Below are 16,153 nucleotides of genomic sequence, written 5' to 3'. Positions count from 1 at the left end.
GACCCCTCCAACCGAGATAGGGGGAAATTGGACCCCTGCCTACGCTCCCAGCAGCAGGCGGCTTACCTGAAGTTGTTTTACCTGGAGTGCTCCCCACTGGACTGGATGTAACTCACTTGCATTTAAAATTCCCCAATCTTTTGCACTGGTTTTGCCAATTCCACCTGGAATGCCCGGATATTACTAGTGTAAACAAATAGAAACTCTACCCCCAGGTTTTTAAAATCAGCATGAGAAACTAGCTTTAAAGGATCTTATCTACTAGCCTATGTCCTCCTGAAGTCACAGTTAGCCATGCTCCCTATTTTTGTGTCCACTGCTATTTTAATATTGTAACCCTGTAGCCAAATGCAGATCTGATGATGAAGGGTCCCAGACCTGAAATGTTAACTGTTTCTCTCTCCACGGATGCTGCCTGGCCTGCTGAGTATTTCCAGCTTTTTCTGTTATTGCAGATCAATATTATATATGTATATAATATTAAGAGCAATAATTCCAACACTGACCCCTGGGGGGACACCACTGTTTACATCACTTCAGTCCAAAAAAAACCTATTAACCACTACTCTCTGTCTGCAGTCCTTTAACCTACTTCCTATCAATGCTCAACACGCCTTCTATGCAGCACATTACCAAATGCCTTTTGAAAACCCATATACAAAACATCCACTGAATTTCCTTTATCAATACATTGTTATTTCCTCAAAAGAACTTGGTATTGGTTAGACACAGCTGGTCTTTTACAGTTCCAAGCTGGCTATCCTTAATTGACCCATGTCTTTCTAGTTACCTGGTTTATCCCTTTTGGAACAGATTGGTTACATCAGCAACCTGCTGATCCTCTCACATAACTTTCATAGCCAAAGGTATTCAAAAGATTGCAGTCAATGCATCTGTTATTTTCTCTCTGACTCCCTATAGCAGTCTAGGGTACATGACACTAGGGTCCAGTGCCTCTTCCATCAATTTTTTTTTTTTTTTTAAACACATAGGTACTGCAATACCAGAATACTGCTACTGGCAAGGGGATAAAGTGAACTGAAGGAATAATCCTCAAGTGCTGCAAGCATAGAGGTGGGCTGGGGTGGGGATGGGGAAGAGTGGGATCGAGCACAACTTATTTTGAAATTTCTTGACAATGGTATTTTTCGCTTTCATCTTGAACAGTGGCCTATTCATAGTTGGATCAATATTGGCGGAAGAACATTTTTCAAATTTTCATTTCGTAATGGCAATGTAGAAACTGCTGACTGGTTCACCAAGATATTTACCTTCCAAGTAGAATTTCACTTACCAGCTCAGAAAGGTCTTTTACTGGCAAAGGAATGCTGATTAAACCCCAGCTACTGCGCAGACCAGTTGGATCACCACTGTCATAATTTGGATTGCGAAGATTAATCAGTACCTGAAAATCCAATAATTAATTAGAGATAAAATCACAGCTTTTTAAAAAAATATATATTTTTCTACCCTTGCATTTATTTTCTTCCAAATACTGCATCTTGCTGCAAGATTCCTCACTAAAGTGGGAGAGTGAGTGAATAATCCCTGCACTCATTCACACCCTATATGGCTTCTTGTTCCACCAACTGACAAAAGGGAAGACAAACAATTATCATGACAAATGCTATTCAGTTTTCCAGCTATTGTCACATGTTGTAACTTTAATTATAAGCAGTACCTTTGTTTTTTCTGGACACACTGGGGATGATTTTCACGTCACTACCACCCCATTTGTACATAAAACAGGGAAGTAGCAGGACCAAACCAAGCAGTGGGTAGTTGCGCCACTAACCACTGCACGGATGCCATCCCAATTTTCAGGTGGACCTGCATCCAGGCAGCTGGAGGTCCCATTGAAAATAGCTGGGAGCCTCATACTTGAACAAGATTTAAGTCCCAGCCATTTCGTCTCTGCCCAACTGTCTATTGCCAGTTTCTACTTTCACCCACCATATCATGGATGTTACAAGTCAGAAAGCAGCCATTTCCAGCAATGATTAAAAAGATCCTTGGTTGCAGTCAGGGTAAGCTGGATGGAGCTTTTTGGAGACATTTTTAAGGCAGTCACTTGTGGGTTTTACACATTAAAGGCTTTGAATATTATGTATCTGCAGCTGTAGATTTGGTTCACTTTGTATGCTGCTCCAAAGTTCTGCTTCTTTGTATTCACGACACTAAATACACCTCCTCTTTAAAGTGCTGCTTCACAAGTGGTTGCCCTGCCTGATTTCCCACCTCCAGATTGGCGAGCTGTCTACTGGGAAGCACATTTCATGCTGGCAGCTCATCGACCACTTTATCAGGATAGCCCAGGGCGAAATTGAATCAGGTCCCACACCAACTCCTCTGGCTGCCACGTATGCCCCAATTGTCTGCCCAATTAACACGTAACACAAAAATTGCCCCACTATCTACAATTATTCAAGTTTAAAGGGAGTTCCTGAATAGAAATCTTCAAGTAAAAATGGTTTATAGAAAGGTTCACTTAATACTATTGCAGAGATATTTACATCTTCCCTTTTTTACTAAATAAGAAAACTGATGTTTTACATATTTCTTGATTTTTGCCATAAAAAAGCCACATGCTAAAGAGATGGATGGTAAAAATGGAAAAGTTGATTCTCCTTATTATGTGCAGAGGTTTATTTATTTATTTATTTATTTATTTATGCAAAGGAACACATTTATTTATCTAGTCAGTAAGGAAAATACTATTTATTTTCCAGGAAACAATTAAAGAACGTTTACTTTACTGTCTTCTTGGGGGATCTCAAAATTACTTTTTAAATTATTTCACTGGAAACACGCACTGCTCCCCCACCTCCGTACCCCAGAACTGCCCCTTCTTCCTACAGCTTAACCGCGTAGTCACTGAGCAATGCCACGGCAGATCTGCTAGTACATTTAAACAGAACAAAGTCTGTCTGGAAGCACAGAAATATCACATAGTACTTTCAAACAATTCTGCTGGAATTATATACAATAGTTAGAAGGGCCACAAATTTGTAGGGCTGACATTTTGCACCTGCCAATGATCACAGCTCCAGATCCAGTCAGAGTGTGCAGGGTTACGAAGTAGTCACCTCCTTTTAATAGTGGCGGTGAATCTCCACCTGACTGGGGAGACTGCCACTTCGAGGGGGGGCAGGGTGTTGGTGGAGTGCTGGGAGTACATTTTACCCCTTAATAAAAGGGAGCTAAAAATATAATGTTGGAAAAAAATTCTACAGGCATCCAGGTCACAAACAAGACCTGGATCTCTAGTGGGGAGGGGGGCTGGGCACTTGTGCCCTTGCAGTAGTCAGTATGTCCCCTCTCACTGGGTGATACTAGTTGCTGCTGTTCCATCAAGCCAAGGACAAGGAAACTCCCATACTGGGAGTACCCTCCCCCCAGCCATACTCTATCTGTTGTAGGGGAAGCACGTTTGGGTTGGATGAAGGTTCCATGCCAAACAAAGTCCCACGGAAACTGGCAAGGAAGGCCAAGACCTAGTCGAAGTCCCAACCCTTCCGTCGCACTCCTACTGGACTGCACTGGAAATTTTGGAGATTTTCGACTTCAGAGTATTACATATGAGTGTTTGCTATTATTCACCATCACAGTTATCCAACAATTTAACAAAAAAAATCAAAGAAAATAACAAAATCTAAGCAAATAACAAAATTTCTATCCTGATAACTAAGCTTGTTTAGTCCCAGTTGTTTTAAACCATGTTATTTGCTAAGGTTTTAGATAAAACATTGAAAAAGCAATGATGTAGAAGCCAATGATATCACACTTGAAATAACAAACCACTCCACAATTCTGATTAACAATTTTTTGACTGTGGATAATGGTCAGATCAGGTGGGAACTCTTACCTCTAGAAAATCTTTAGGGGCATAGACCGGTCGGAAGTGGCTCAAATCTAGAAAAATATACAATATGTCCAAGAATTTTGATCCAGTGGTTTCAATAATTTAGCACAGCAAAAAAAGCAACAGACACTTAGTGAATCTGTTTACAGCAGTGGGGAGAACAACATAAGGACACTTCTTCTAGAGAGGTAGCATTATGCAGGATTCCCACAGGCAGCAGTATTTAAATTAGGTTTACAGCTACTATGGCCAACCCTGCGGAGTAGCCAGATGGTGTGCTCTATAAGCAGCAGTTTGCACACTACACACATCACTTAAAGGAAAGAGCCAATTTAACTTTGGATCACCTACACATGACTCAACATATATTTGTGGCATCTTGAAATGTGTTGAGTTTACTCAAATTTCTTTAAAATCATTTTACATGATAGTCTGAATTATTTAAAGGACAAATTCAATTTGTCAGTATATGAAGCAACCAACAACAACTTGCAATTATATAGCACCTTCAACGTACAAAAACATCCCAACACGTTTCACAGAAGCATAATCAGCCAAATGTGGAGACACTGTCAATACACATATTAGGAGGAGTCAATCAGAGGTGGGTTTTAAGGAGGGTCTTAAATTACCATTATCATCTTAAAAAAATGTTTAAAGCTTTTTGTATAAATATAGTAAATAATAGCAAAAGATACAAATCAATGGTGTTGCACTAAGTATGGAGTGAAATCAATTCTAAAACTTTTTATGCTTGTGTCAGTTTTCATGCACAAAAAACGTAGGTGCTGATGAATGAAACATTTTACATTTTGGGAGCCCAGTGTCATCATCAAGCGCTCCCAGAACAGCTACAGCATGGTTACATGCTGAGGGAAGCTCCTTCCACTCTGCCAAAACAATGTGCCTCAGACACAACCTCTAAAAAGATATTCCCTACTATCCTGGTAGGACACCTTTCCATTTTCCACATTAGCAATTGGAGCCACATTAGGCACAACTTTGTGCTGTTAAGCCATGTTGGACTGGATCTGAATACATACCCAAAGATGAAAACCCATTTTGCCACCTAGTCCTCCAAAACATAATTTGTGTGTGGCCGAGGCCCTCTCTCTCACGAGTGGTTGGGATTTGGAATGCACTGCCCGATAGGGCGGTGGATGCAGATTCAATAGTAGCCTTCAAAAGGGAATTGGATAAATACTTGAAAAAAAAAATTGCAGGAACATGCAGAAAGATAAGCTGCCACATAAAAGGTTACTGCACAAGATAAGAGCTCACAGGATTGGGGGTAATATATTAGCATGGATAGAGGATTGGCTAACTAACAGAAAACAGAGTCGGGATAAATGGGTCATTTTCAGGTTGGCAAACTGTAACTAGTGGGGTGCCACAGGGATCAGTGCTGGGGCCTCAACTATTTACAATCTATATTAATGACTTGGATGAAGGGACAGAGGATACTGTAGCCAAATTTGCTGACGATACAATGATAGGTGGGAAAGCAAGTTGTGAGGAGGACACAAAGGGCTGGATATTAACACTGGAGGCGTGTAGAAGGCGGGACTACAACTTTCGGGGTTGTAGTCCCGCCTCCATCGAGTTGTAGCCAACCCACGCGATTTTCACTTGATTGACCTTGTTGAGCCCGCCCAGCAGGCTAAGCAGGCCAATTAAGGGCCACCCGGCAACAGGTGACGTCACAGTTTGACATTTCATCTGTCAAGAGCTTTTGATAAATGAAGTATCAGCGTTTGACAGCTCTTTGAAGCTGTCAAACACTGGCAAACTGTACTCCAAGTTAATTCCTTCCTCTCAGGCTGATTTAGAGATCTCTCCAGAACAGAAAGCTGAATGCTGCAACTTTTGACAGCTTGCGGCCATTCTGCTTTCTGTGCCGGTGTGATGAGAGACTCCCGAGACCTGAAGGAAGGAAGGCTGTAAAGATAAGAAAAGTTAAGTAAAACTTCTTTAAACACTTTACACACACCAAACACACTTACCTCTGCACTCATGCACACATCACTCACCTGAGCAACGGACATCTGGAACCCTCCAAGCCCTTCAGCCCGACGGTCCGCCTCGCTAACTTGTCGTGGTTTGGAGCCGTCGGGAATCCCACACTTCAGGAATAAAAATAGGGATTAGGCTAGAAACTGCCTGTTAACTACCTGTTAACAGGCAGTTAATTGGCACTAATCCTCTTCCCACCACGAGGAGGCGGCTCCCAGCACAGGTCGGGTATCCGCCTCCTTTGAAACTGGCATGGAGGCGGGTTGGGGGCGGGATGGGTTCGTGCCCCCCGATTGAGATTTTAACCCCCCATACACCTCCAATCCCACCTCCACGGCCCAATGAAAACCCAGCCCAAAGAGTCTGCAAAGGGATATACATAGGTTAAGTGAGTGGGCAAAAATTTGGCAGATGGAGTATAATGTGGGAAAATGTGAGGTTATCCATTTTGGTAGGAAGAATAGAAAAGCAAAATATTATTTAAATGGAGAGAGACTACAGAATGCTGTGGTACAGAGGGATTTGGGTGTCCTCGTACATGAATCACAAAAAGTTAGCATGCAGGTACAGCAAGTAATTAGGAAGGCAAATGGAATGTTGGCCTTTATTGCAAAGGGGATGGAATATAAAAGTAGGGAAGTCTTGACACAACTGTACAGGGCGTTGGTGAGACCACACCTGGAGTACTGCATAAGGTTTTGGTCTCCTTATTTAAGGAGGGATATACTTGCATTGGAGGCAGTTCAGAGAAGGTTCACTAGGTTGATTCCTGAGATGAAGGGGTTGCCTTATGAGGAAAGGTTGAGCCTATACTCATTGGAGGTTAGAAGATTGAGAGCTGATCTTATTGAAACATTTAAGATTCTGAGGGGGCTTGACAGGGTAGATGCCGAGAGGATGTTTCCCCTCGTGGGGAAATCTAGAACTAGGGGACATAGTTTCAGGATAAGTGGTCGCCCATTTAAGACAGAGATGAGGAGGAATTTCTTATCTCAGAGGGTCGTGAATCTTTGGAATTCTCTACCCCAGAGAGCTGTGGAGGCTGGGTCATTGAATATATTCAAAGCGGAGATAGACAGATATTTTAGCTACAGGGGAGTCAAGGGTTATGGGGAAAAGGCAGTAAAGTGGAGTTGAGGCCAATCTTATTCAATTGGCTGCGCAAATAGAGGTAAACGAATATGATTTGGTTGGGATTACGGAAACGTGGCTCAAGGATGGCCAAGACTGGGAACTCAACATTCAGGGGTATTCGATATTCAGGAAAGATAGGCAAAAAGGAAAGGGAGGTGGGGTAGCATTACTGGTTAAAGAAGGGATTAACACAATTGTAATGAAGGATATTAGCTCTGATGATGTGGACTCTGTATGGGTAGAATTGAGGAATACTAAGGGGAAAAAAACATTAGTGGGAGTGGTATATAGACCTCCAAACAGTAAGGCGGAGGTTGGGGATGGCATTAAAAGGAAAATTAGAGGTGCGTGCAGTAAGGGCACAGCAATTATCATGGGTGACTTTAATCTATATATAGATTGGGCTAACCAAATTAGTAACAATACTGTGGAGGAGGAATTCCTAGAGTGTTTATGGGATGGTTTCCTGGACCAATATGTCGAGGAACCAACTAGAGATCAGGCCATCTTAGACTGGGTATTATGTAATGAGAAAGGATTAATTAGCAATCTTGTTGTGCAAGGCCCCTTGGGGAGAAGCGATCATAATATGATTAGAATTCATCATTAAGATGGAGAGTGAAGTATTTGACTCCGAGACTAGGGTCCTGAATTTAAATAAAGGAAACTACGATGGTATGAGGTGCGAGTTGGCTAGGATGGATTGGGGAACGTTACATAAAGGGTTGACGGTGGATAGGCAATGGCAAACATTTAAAGATTGCATGGATGAACTACAGAATTTGTTCATCCCTGTTTGGCATAAAAATAAAACAAAAAAGGTGACTCAACCGTGGCTAACGAGGGAAATTAGGGGTAGCATAAGATCCAAGGAGAGGACATATAAATTGGCCAGAAAAAGCAGCAAACCTGAGGATTAGGAGCAGTTTAGGATTCAGCAAAGGAGGACAAAGGAATTAATTAAGAGGGGGGAAATAGAGTATGAGAGTAAGCTTGTGGGGAACATATAAACTGACTGTAAAAGCTTCTATAGATATGTGAAGAGAAAAAGATTGGTGAAGTCAAGCGTAGGTCCCTTTCAGTCAGAATCGGGCGAATTTATAACGGGGAACAAAGAAATGGCCGACCAACTAAATACATACTTTGGTTCTGTCTTCACAAAGGAGGACACAAATAACCTCCCAGAGATGCCAGGGAACATAGGGTCTGATGAAAGGGTGGAACTGAAAGAAATCAGTATTTGTAGGGAAATGGTGTTAGGAATATTGATGGGACTGAAGGCCGATAAATCCCCAGGGCCTGATAATCTACATCCCAGGGTACTTAAGGAAGTGGCCCTAGAAATAGTAGCTGCATTGCTGGTCATCTTCCAGAACTCGATAGACTCTGGAACAGTACCCATGGATTGGAGGGTAGCTAATGTTACCCCACTATTCAAAAAAAGGTGGTAGAGAAAAAGCGGGGAATTATAGACCGGTAAGCCTGACATCGGTAGTGGGGAAAATGCTGGCGTCCATTATAAAAGATGTAATAGCAGAGCACTTGGAAAGCAGTGACAGGATCGGACAAAGTCAACATGGATTTACAAAAGGTAAATCATGCTTGACTAATCTACTAGAAGTTTTTGAGGATGTAACTGGTAAAATAGATATGGGAGAACCAGTGGATGTGGTGTATTTGGACTTTCAGAAGGCTTTCAATAAGGTCCCACATAAGAGATTAGCGTGCAAAATTAAGGCACATGGGATTGGGGGCAAGGTATTGACTTGGATAGAGAACTGGTTGGCAGACAGAAAGCAAAGAGTTGGAATAAACGGGTCATTTTCCGAGTGGCAGGCAGTGACTAGTGGGGTACTGCAAGGATCGGTCCTAGGACCCCAGCTGTTCACAATATATATTAATGATCTGGACGAGGGAATTGGATGTAATATCTCCAAATTTGCAGACGACACAAAGCTGGGTGGGAGGGTATGCTGTGAGGAGGATGTCGTGAAACTCCAGTACGATTTGGACAGGTTGGGTGATTGTAGTGCATTTGCCATGTTTCTGCCCAATGTGGATAAATGTGAGGTTATCCACTTTGGTGGCAAAAACAGGAAGGCAGATTATTATTTGAATGGCAATAGATTGGGAAAAGGGGAAGTGCAAAGAGACCTGGGTGTTCTTGTGCACCAGTCGCTGAAGGTAAGCATGCAGGTGCAGCAGGCGGTTAAGGCGGCAAATGGTATGTTGGCATTCGTAGCAAGAGGGTTCGAGTACAGGAACAAGGATGTCTTGCTACAGTTGTACAGGGCCTTGGTGAGACCGCACCTTGAGTATTGTGTGCAGTTTTGGTCGCCTTACCTGAGGAAGGACGTTCTTGCCATGGAAGGAGTGCAGCAAAGATTCACCAGGCTGATACCTGGGATGGCAGGAATGACGTATGAGGAGAGATTGTGTCGATTGGGCTTATACTCACTGGAGTTTAGAAGATTGAGAGGGGATCTCATCGAAACCTATAAAATTCTGTCAGGCCTGGACAGACTAGATGCAGGAAGGATGTTTCTGATGGCCAGGGAGTCCAGAACCAGGGGTCATAGTCTAAGGATAAGGGGTAAGCCATTTAGGACTGAAATGAGGAGGAATTTCTTCACCCAGAGAGTGGTGAACCTGTGGAATTCACTGCCACAGAGGGCAGTGGAGGCCAGTTCATTAAATATATTCATGAAAGAGTTGGATATATTTCTTAAGGCTAAAGGGATCAAGGGATATGGGGAGAAGGCAGGGACAGGGTACTGAATTTGGATGATCAGCCATGATCTCATTGAATGGCGGAGCAGGCTTGAGGGGCCGAATGGCCTACTCCTGCTCCTATCTTCTATGTTTCTGTGTTAGCAGACTCGAGGGGCCAAATGGCCTACTCCTTCTCCTATTTCTTATGTTCTTATTAAAGAGTGGGGTAGTGGGACTAACTGGATTACTCTTTGACTCAATGGGCTGAATGGCCTCCTATGATTCTATCTGAGGAAGTTACTCAATTACAAAATCCAAAGTAAATCATGTAGAATGCATCTATTGACCAGCTGTCTCATTGGAACTGGATGAAACAACTGTAGGCACATCTGTCAATGCATATGGTAGAATGTCACATACCCCAGACCCTATGATGCAACTATGTTCCCTCTAAGTTTTATTTGTACTGAGCGGACCACAAGCTCCTCTGAGCGCAACCTTGTTTGTCCATGGGCCCATTTTACAACAACAACTTTCATTCACCCGAGCCAAATGAAATGATTCTGCACCGATGACACCTATTAAGTGTTTAGTAATCGGAAAAGTCTCCTCTTAAAGGTGGGTTTTATTACACGCATAATGCGTCTCCCTCACTAAAATCCAGTTGATTCGAACAAAGTCAAAATTGACACAGATCTCGTACAACTTTAGCTGCATGTACGTCTTCCTTGCTCTTATCTGGATTAACAGAAAGGCGATAGCAGACACCCATTTTTCTGAACAAACAAGGTCGCTGTGAAGCGACTGGCAGCTCTACTTGTTAAGAAAGGATGGCAGGAATAGAATACCACACAGTTTTTCAAGTTCGTAACAATGAGAGATTTATGAGAAACTTTGCCTCTTGGTTTCAGGGTCGGTTTAGGATGTATTCTGTGCAATAGATACATGCAAATCAGTTTTACTATGTTGTTTTATTTATCGTTTTTGGATTTTATGCAAATCTCTTTCCATTCCCCCAGGGGTGAAGCGTTTGCAGAAAGCTGCTAAGTGCAGTGTGGGGAGGGTTGATGTTGTCTGCTTCTTTGCACGCACTTTTACCCAAGCAGGACAGCCAAGGGATCAGGTCTAGGTTTGTGTAAACCGTGTCCTAGCAACTATGCGCACCCTGAGCAAGCTCATGATTGCTAGGGAAGGATTCAAAGACATTCACAAACATGGCTGCACGCTGCTGCTCTGCCTTAATACAACTGCCACTCGAGTCTCTGGCTCAATCCACTCTGAACTGCAACATATTGAATCATAGAATATTACAGCACAGGAGGTCATTCGGCCTATCGAGTCTGCACCAGCTCCTTCGAAAAGCAATCAAGCTAGTCCCACTCCCCGACTCTTTCCACATATCCCTGCAATTTATTCTCCTTCAAGTATTTATCCAATTCCCTTTTGAAGGCTACTATTGAATCTGTATCGACCACCCCATCAGGCAGTGCATTCCAAATCCTAACCACTCGTTGCGTAAAATGTTTTCACTCATGTCGCCTCTGGTTCTTTTGCCAATCATCTTAAATCTGTGCCCTCTGGTTATTGACTCTTCAGCCGCTGGAAACAGTTTCTCTTTATTTACTCTGTCTAAATCCTTCATGATTTTAAACACCTCTATCAAATCTCCTCTTAGCCTTCTCTGCTCCAAGGAGAACTACTCCAGCTTCTCTAGTCTATCCACTTATTATTCTGCATGCAACTTAAATATAATATTTGTGATTAGACTAGTCAATGCCCTGTTAATTGTTCTCCTTTAATATGAAATGTTCATTCACTCTTTTTAGCTTTGTTGAGCGGAAAAGACCCTTTCAGTCCAGCTGGCCAGCTCTGAAGTTCAAAAAAAAATCCTGTCCTGTTAAGCCCTGATGTTTCAAGCCTCAGGATTTCTAACAGCCGATTTTTGATCGGAGTGGGGAGGAAGGAGAAGGCTGCATTGCTGACATGTGAGGGCGTTATATGAATGTCTAATCTAATATATCTAAAACAGGTCCCTTGCTGAATTTCACGAGTTTGGACAAGTATTATCATCCACAGTATTAGCCTCGTCCAGTAAAAACTGGAGGTATTAGTGTCAGGCAGGCGAGTTTACTTACTACTGCTTTATAAAATAGAAGATTGTTGCTATTGTTTTGACTGCATCTCAAAGTACATTTTTTCATAGCTGAGCTGAGCCCTGCCGCCCTCCACCTCCCACACAGCAAACAGCTCGCTTCTTCAGCGCCATGTTTTTGTCTCCCGTTTTGTTGATTTTCTTTTAAATAAGTAAATCTGGTGATGAGTGTGGACCAACTTGTAGGAATTTGATTGAAAGCCAGTGGTCATAACAGATAAAATTTAAATAAGCTATTTATATAAATAAGTGCAAATAAAATTCACAATTGCAGTTCTGGTCGGTTAAACAACTTTCAGAAGTGGGGCAAGTGCAGAATATAACCAGCCAAGCATTTTAAGGTCATGTTACATCATATCGCTTTAAATGTCTGCGCTGTGATGTATGTGTTGTGACTGCTGTCCTGTTTTTACTCGGATTCTTGCCGTGCACATTCAGCTTTGTAAACTGTTGGAGCTACTGCTCTCATTTCAACTTCAACAGAAGCCTCTCAATGGGCACCCCAGCATGCCAAACAGGACACCCCCTTTATCTAGTCGTTTTCTTACTAAGGATACATGGCAGGACTAACAAGGCGTTAATTGAGGCTTGAGCAAGTGTTCCCTTTAAGCAGGCACTCCTGTAGGCGGGCACATTCTGCACTGTCTTGTCAGAAGGCAACTAATGCTTACATGTCCTATCAGGCAAGCAGAGAAGAAACATTTCAAAGATAGAGAAGTGTTTATAGCGGGAATACTATTTTTGGGGTGAAGCAAGTCTGGATCGCCTGCTCTGACGGCCAGCAAAGCCTGTGTCAGTGGACTGGGTTTGGTGTGCTGGCAGTGGCGGTGGAATGTTGTGCACTACATAAGGGCATGGTGAGTGAAGGGATGTCAGCACTGGTGTGGCCGGCTGCCATGGGGAAAGGAGGAGAGCACCATTGGTCGACGTCAGTGGGTGCTGGGGCGAAATGGCGAAGTCAAGCCATTGCAGAAATGTACTTAATGGGTTTAATCTTGCGACTGAGGCATCCCAATGCAGCTATTGCTCCATCTCACCCTCCGTAAGCTTCCCACTGGAGTGGAGCTAATTTACAGAACAAACGAAAAACTGTTCAACCTCCATCGTCTCCAGTCCAGATCCAAGGTCGTCCCATCCTCTGTCGTCAAATTACAGTATGCAGACAACGCTTGCGTCTGCGCTCACTCGGAGGTCGAACTCCAAACCATCGTCAACACCTTCACCGAAGCGTACGAGAGCACGGGCCTTACACTAAACATCCGTAAGACAAAGGTCCTCTACCAACCTGCCCCCACCAAACAGTACTGCCCCCCAATTATCAAAATCCACGACAAGGCCTTGGACAACGTGGACCACTTTCCATACCTCGGGAGCCTACTGTCAACAAGGGCAGACGTCGACGACGAAGTCCAACACCACCTTCAGTGTGCCAGTGCAGCCTTCGGTCGCCTGAGGAGGAGAGTGTTTGAAGACCAGGACCTCAAACCCAGCACTAAGCTCATGGTCTACGGAGCAACAGTGATACCCGCCCTGCTGTATGCCTCAGAGACATGGACCATGTACAGCAGGCACCTCAAAGCATTGGAGGGGTACCACCATCGCTGCCTCCGCAAGATCCTGCAAATCCATTGGCAGGATAGGCGCACCAACGTCAGTGTTCTTGCTCAGGCCAACATCCCCAGCATCGAAGCTTTGACCACACTCGATCAGCTCCGATGGACAGGCCACATTGTCCGCATGCCCGATACGAGACTCCCAAAACAAGTGCTCTACTTGGAGCTCCGGCACGGCAAGAGAGCCCCAGGTGGGCAGAGGAAACGCTTCAAGGACACCCTCAAAGCCTCCTTGGAAAAGTGCAACATCCCCACCGACACCTGGGAAACCCTGGCCCAAGACCGCACAAAGTGGAGGAGAAGCATCCGGGAAGGCGCTGAACACCTCGAGTCTCTTCGCCAGGAGCAAGCGGAAACCAAGCGCAAACAGCGGAAGGAGCGCATGTCAACCTAAGCACCCCACCCACCCACCCCTTCAACCACCGTCTGCCCCACCTGTGACAGAGACTGTAGGTCCTGCATTGGACTAATCAGTCACTTGCGAAATCATTTTTAATGTGGAAGCAAGTCATCCTCGGTTCCGAGGGACTGCCTAAGAAGAAGATTATTATAGAAATCTGCAAAAAAAAAATTACCCTTGACAAGAGCAGCCTGAAACTTACTACCGACATTTTTTTGTCGAAGCGGCTGCTCTCTAGGCAGCAGTGTTCTTACTGGCAGGTCTCAGTAAAAACGTCTGGCTTTTCCCTCACTTCCTTCAGTCTGCATTTTATACATTTGCACGAAGAGCCATTTGCTCCGAATCCACGCTTATACAGCACAACTCTCCTACCTAGCCATGACCGAGAGCGTATTCATTGCCTCCAATCCAGACACACTGACTGTGCTATGCAAGAGCTGAAAGCCAATCAAGTGAAATTCTGCACCCCCCGCCCCCTCTCCTGCTCCTCCATTCACAGGCTCAGCTGCACTTTATCCCGCAGTCTCTGCAGCCGCTCGCGCTTTGATCGCTGGGTATTGGGCACCCCCCCCCCCCGCCCATTCCACTGCGAATTTCAATGCGCGTTCCTTTCAGATCGCACCTGTGCACTTTAGAGGGAACATTGGTTGCAACCTGCCCTTAAGTGCTTCATGCCATCCAAATATTTATTATTATTATATACCTGGTTCATCAGTCCCCATCTCATTCCACTTGCTCAAAAGCTCCTTCTGTTCATCTGTTGACCTCTGTATAGAGAAAGGACATGGATTGAATAAACTATTATTCAAATAGCTTCAATCTTTGTGTTTCAGTATTTCAATAATTACTGCACCATAAACAGCATATTTTAAAGAGTAAAGAAATGTAGCTGTTCTGTACCTTTTTTGCTAGAGGGATACTCAGTTCTGTGCACATACTGTTTAAACTTTTCAGAACACGCTTTTCCCAGTTCACCTGCACAAAAGGAAATTAAGATTTCAGAAGACATATTCATGAATATCACAGAGCTATATATGCATACAAAAACACTATATCCAACTTTATGAATCCCTATAAATATTTCCTTATTCAACATTTTAAATAAAACTGCACTGTTTACATCAGTGTTGTTGCACATCTTTGAAATTCAAACTTTATGATTTGTTTAAGATTGAACTAAATTACTTCAAGGCTTTTATTTGGGCAGTGAGGGGAGATAATCTAATAAACTACTTGGATTGTACAAACTACCGGCTTTGATATTCTTCAAAACAATAAATCTATTCAGCATCCAGTATACATCGGTAATTGTTAAAAATGCCATGTTATTTTATAAATGCATAACTCGTTGTTCATTAATCAAAAACAAGAGGCAATCATTTTCTCACCATGTTTTGCTGTCAATGTACCTACATCTCAAAGCTGGGACTTAAATGCTTCTTTTTTTTTAAACCCAAATGGTTCACTAATGGTGTCAACTGTGGCTCAGTGATAACACTTTCATCTGATTCAGTAGGTTGTGGGTTCAGGCCTCACTCCACAGACTTGAGCACATAATCTCGGCTGACACTCTGGTGCAATACTGAGGATGTGCTGCACCGTCAGAGGTGCAGGTGCCCTGGCCAACATTTATCCCTCAAACAACACAACTAAAACAGTTAAATTTATCATTTATTTCATTGCTGTTTGTGGGATCTTGCTGTATACAAATTGGCTGCCACAATTCCCTACATTACAACAGTGACTACATTTCAAAAGGTACTGCATTAGCTGTGAAGTGCTTTTGGACATTCTGTGATTGAGAAAGGCGCTATATAAATGCAAGTTGTTTATTTCTTTTATATCCTTTAGGGAAGAAAATCTGTTCTTTTTACCCGGTCTGGTTTATATGTGACTCCAGCCCCATACCAACTTGGATGACTCTTAACTGCCCTCTGAAAGTGCCCTAACAAGCCACTAACAAGCAGTTGTATCAAACTGCTACAAAGAACGCACAATTCAAAAATAGGCCCACCATCATCTTCTAAGGGCAATTAGGAATGGGCAACAAATGCCAGCCATGTCAGCAACACCAATAACCAGAGAATTATTTTTTTTTTTATACAAAAAGGACCGACTTTGGCAGGCACAGTATGTAGTGCAGATGGGAGCAGGAAGTTACAAAGAGGCATAGATAAAGTGAGTGGCCAAAACTGTGGCAAATGGAGCTCAATGTGGGGAAGTGAGAGATCATCCACTTTCAATCCAAGAAGGATAAATCAAAGTAT

The 16,153-nt window shown here is 43.3% G+C and overlaps 1 protein-coding gene across 9 annotated transcripts in view; it reads right to left on the bottom strand.

Annotated features, from left to right (window-relative positions):
• Nucleotides 1-16,153, bottom strand: part of tbc1d19 (TBC1 domain family, member 19) — a 198,269-nt gene that overhangs the window by 105,651 nt on the left and 76,465 nt on the right. For all 9 annotated transcript variants that reach the window (XM_085968188.1, XM_085968140.1, XM_085968160.1 and 6 more), the window contains 4 exons: nt 14,787-14,861; nt 14,590-14,653; nt 3,866-3,912; nt 1,295-1,405 (listed from right to left, as the gene is read on the bottom strand). In XM_085968188.1, coding sequence (XP_085824314.1) covers nt 1,295-1,405; nt 3,866-3,912; nt 14,590-14,653; nt 14,787-14,861 — 297 coding nt within the window. The remainder of the gene's footprint in view (nt 1-1,294; nt 1,406-3,865; nt 3,913-14,589; nt 14,654-14,786; nt 14,862-16,153) is intronic.

The sequence above is a fragment of the Somniosus microcephalus genome, chromosome 2 (genome assembly GCF_052327205.1).
Source record: "Somniosus microcephalus isolate GS21.2 chromosome 2, FLI_Smic_1.0, whole genome shotgun sequence".
NCBI lineage: Eukaryota > Metazoa > Chordata > Chondrichthyes > Squaliformes > Somniosidae > Somniosus > Somniosus microcephalus.
This window is presented reverse-complemented; position numbering and strand designations above follow the sequence as displayed.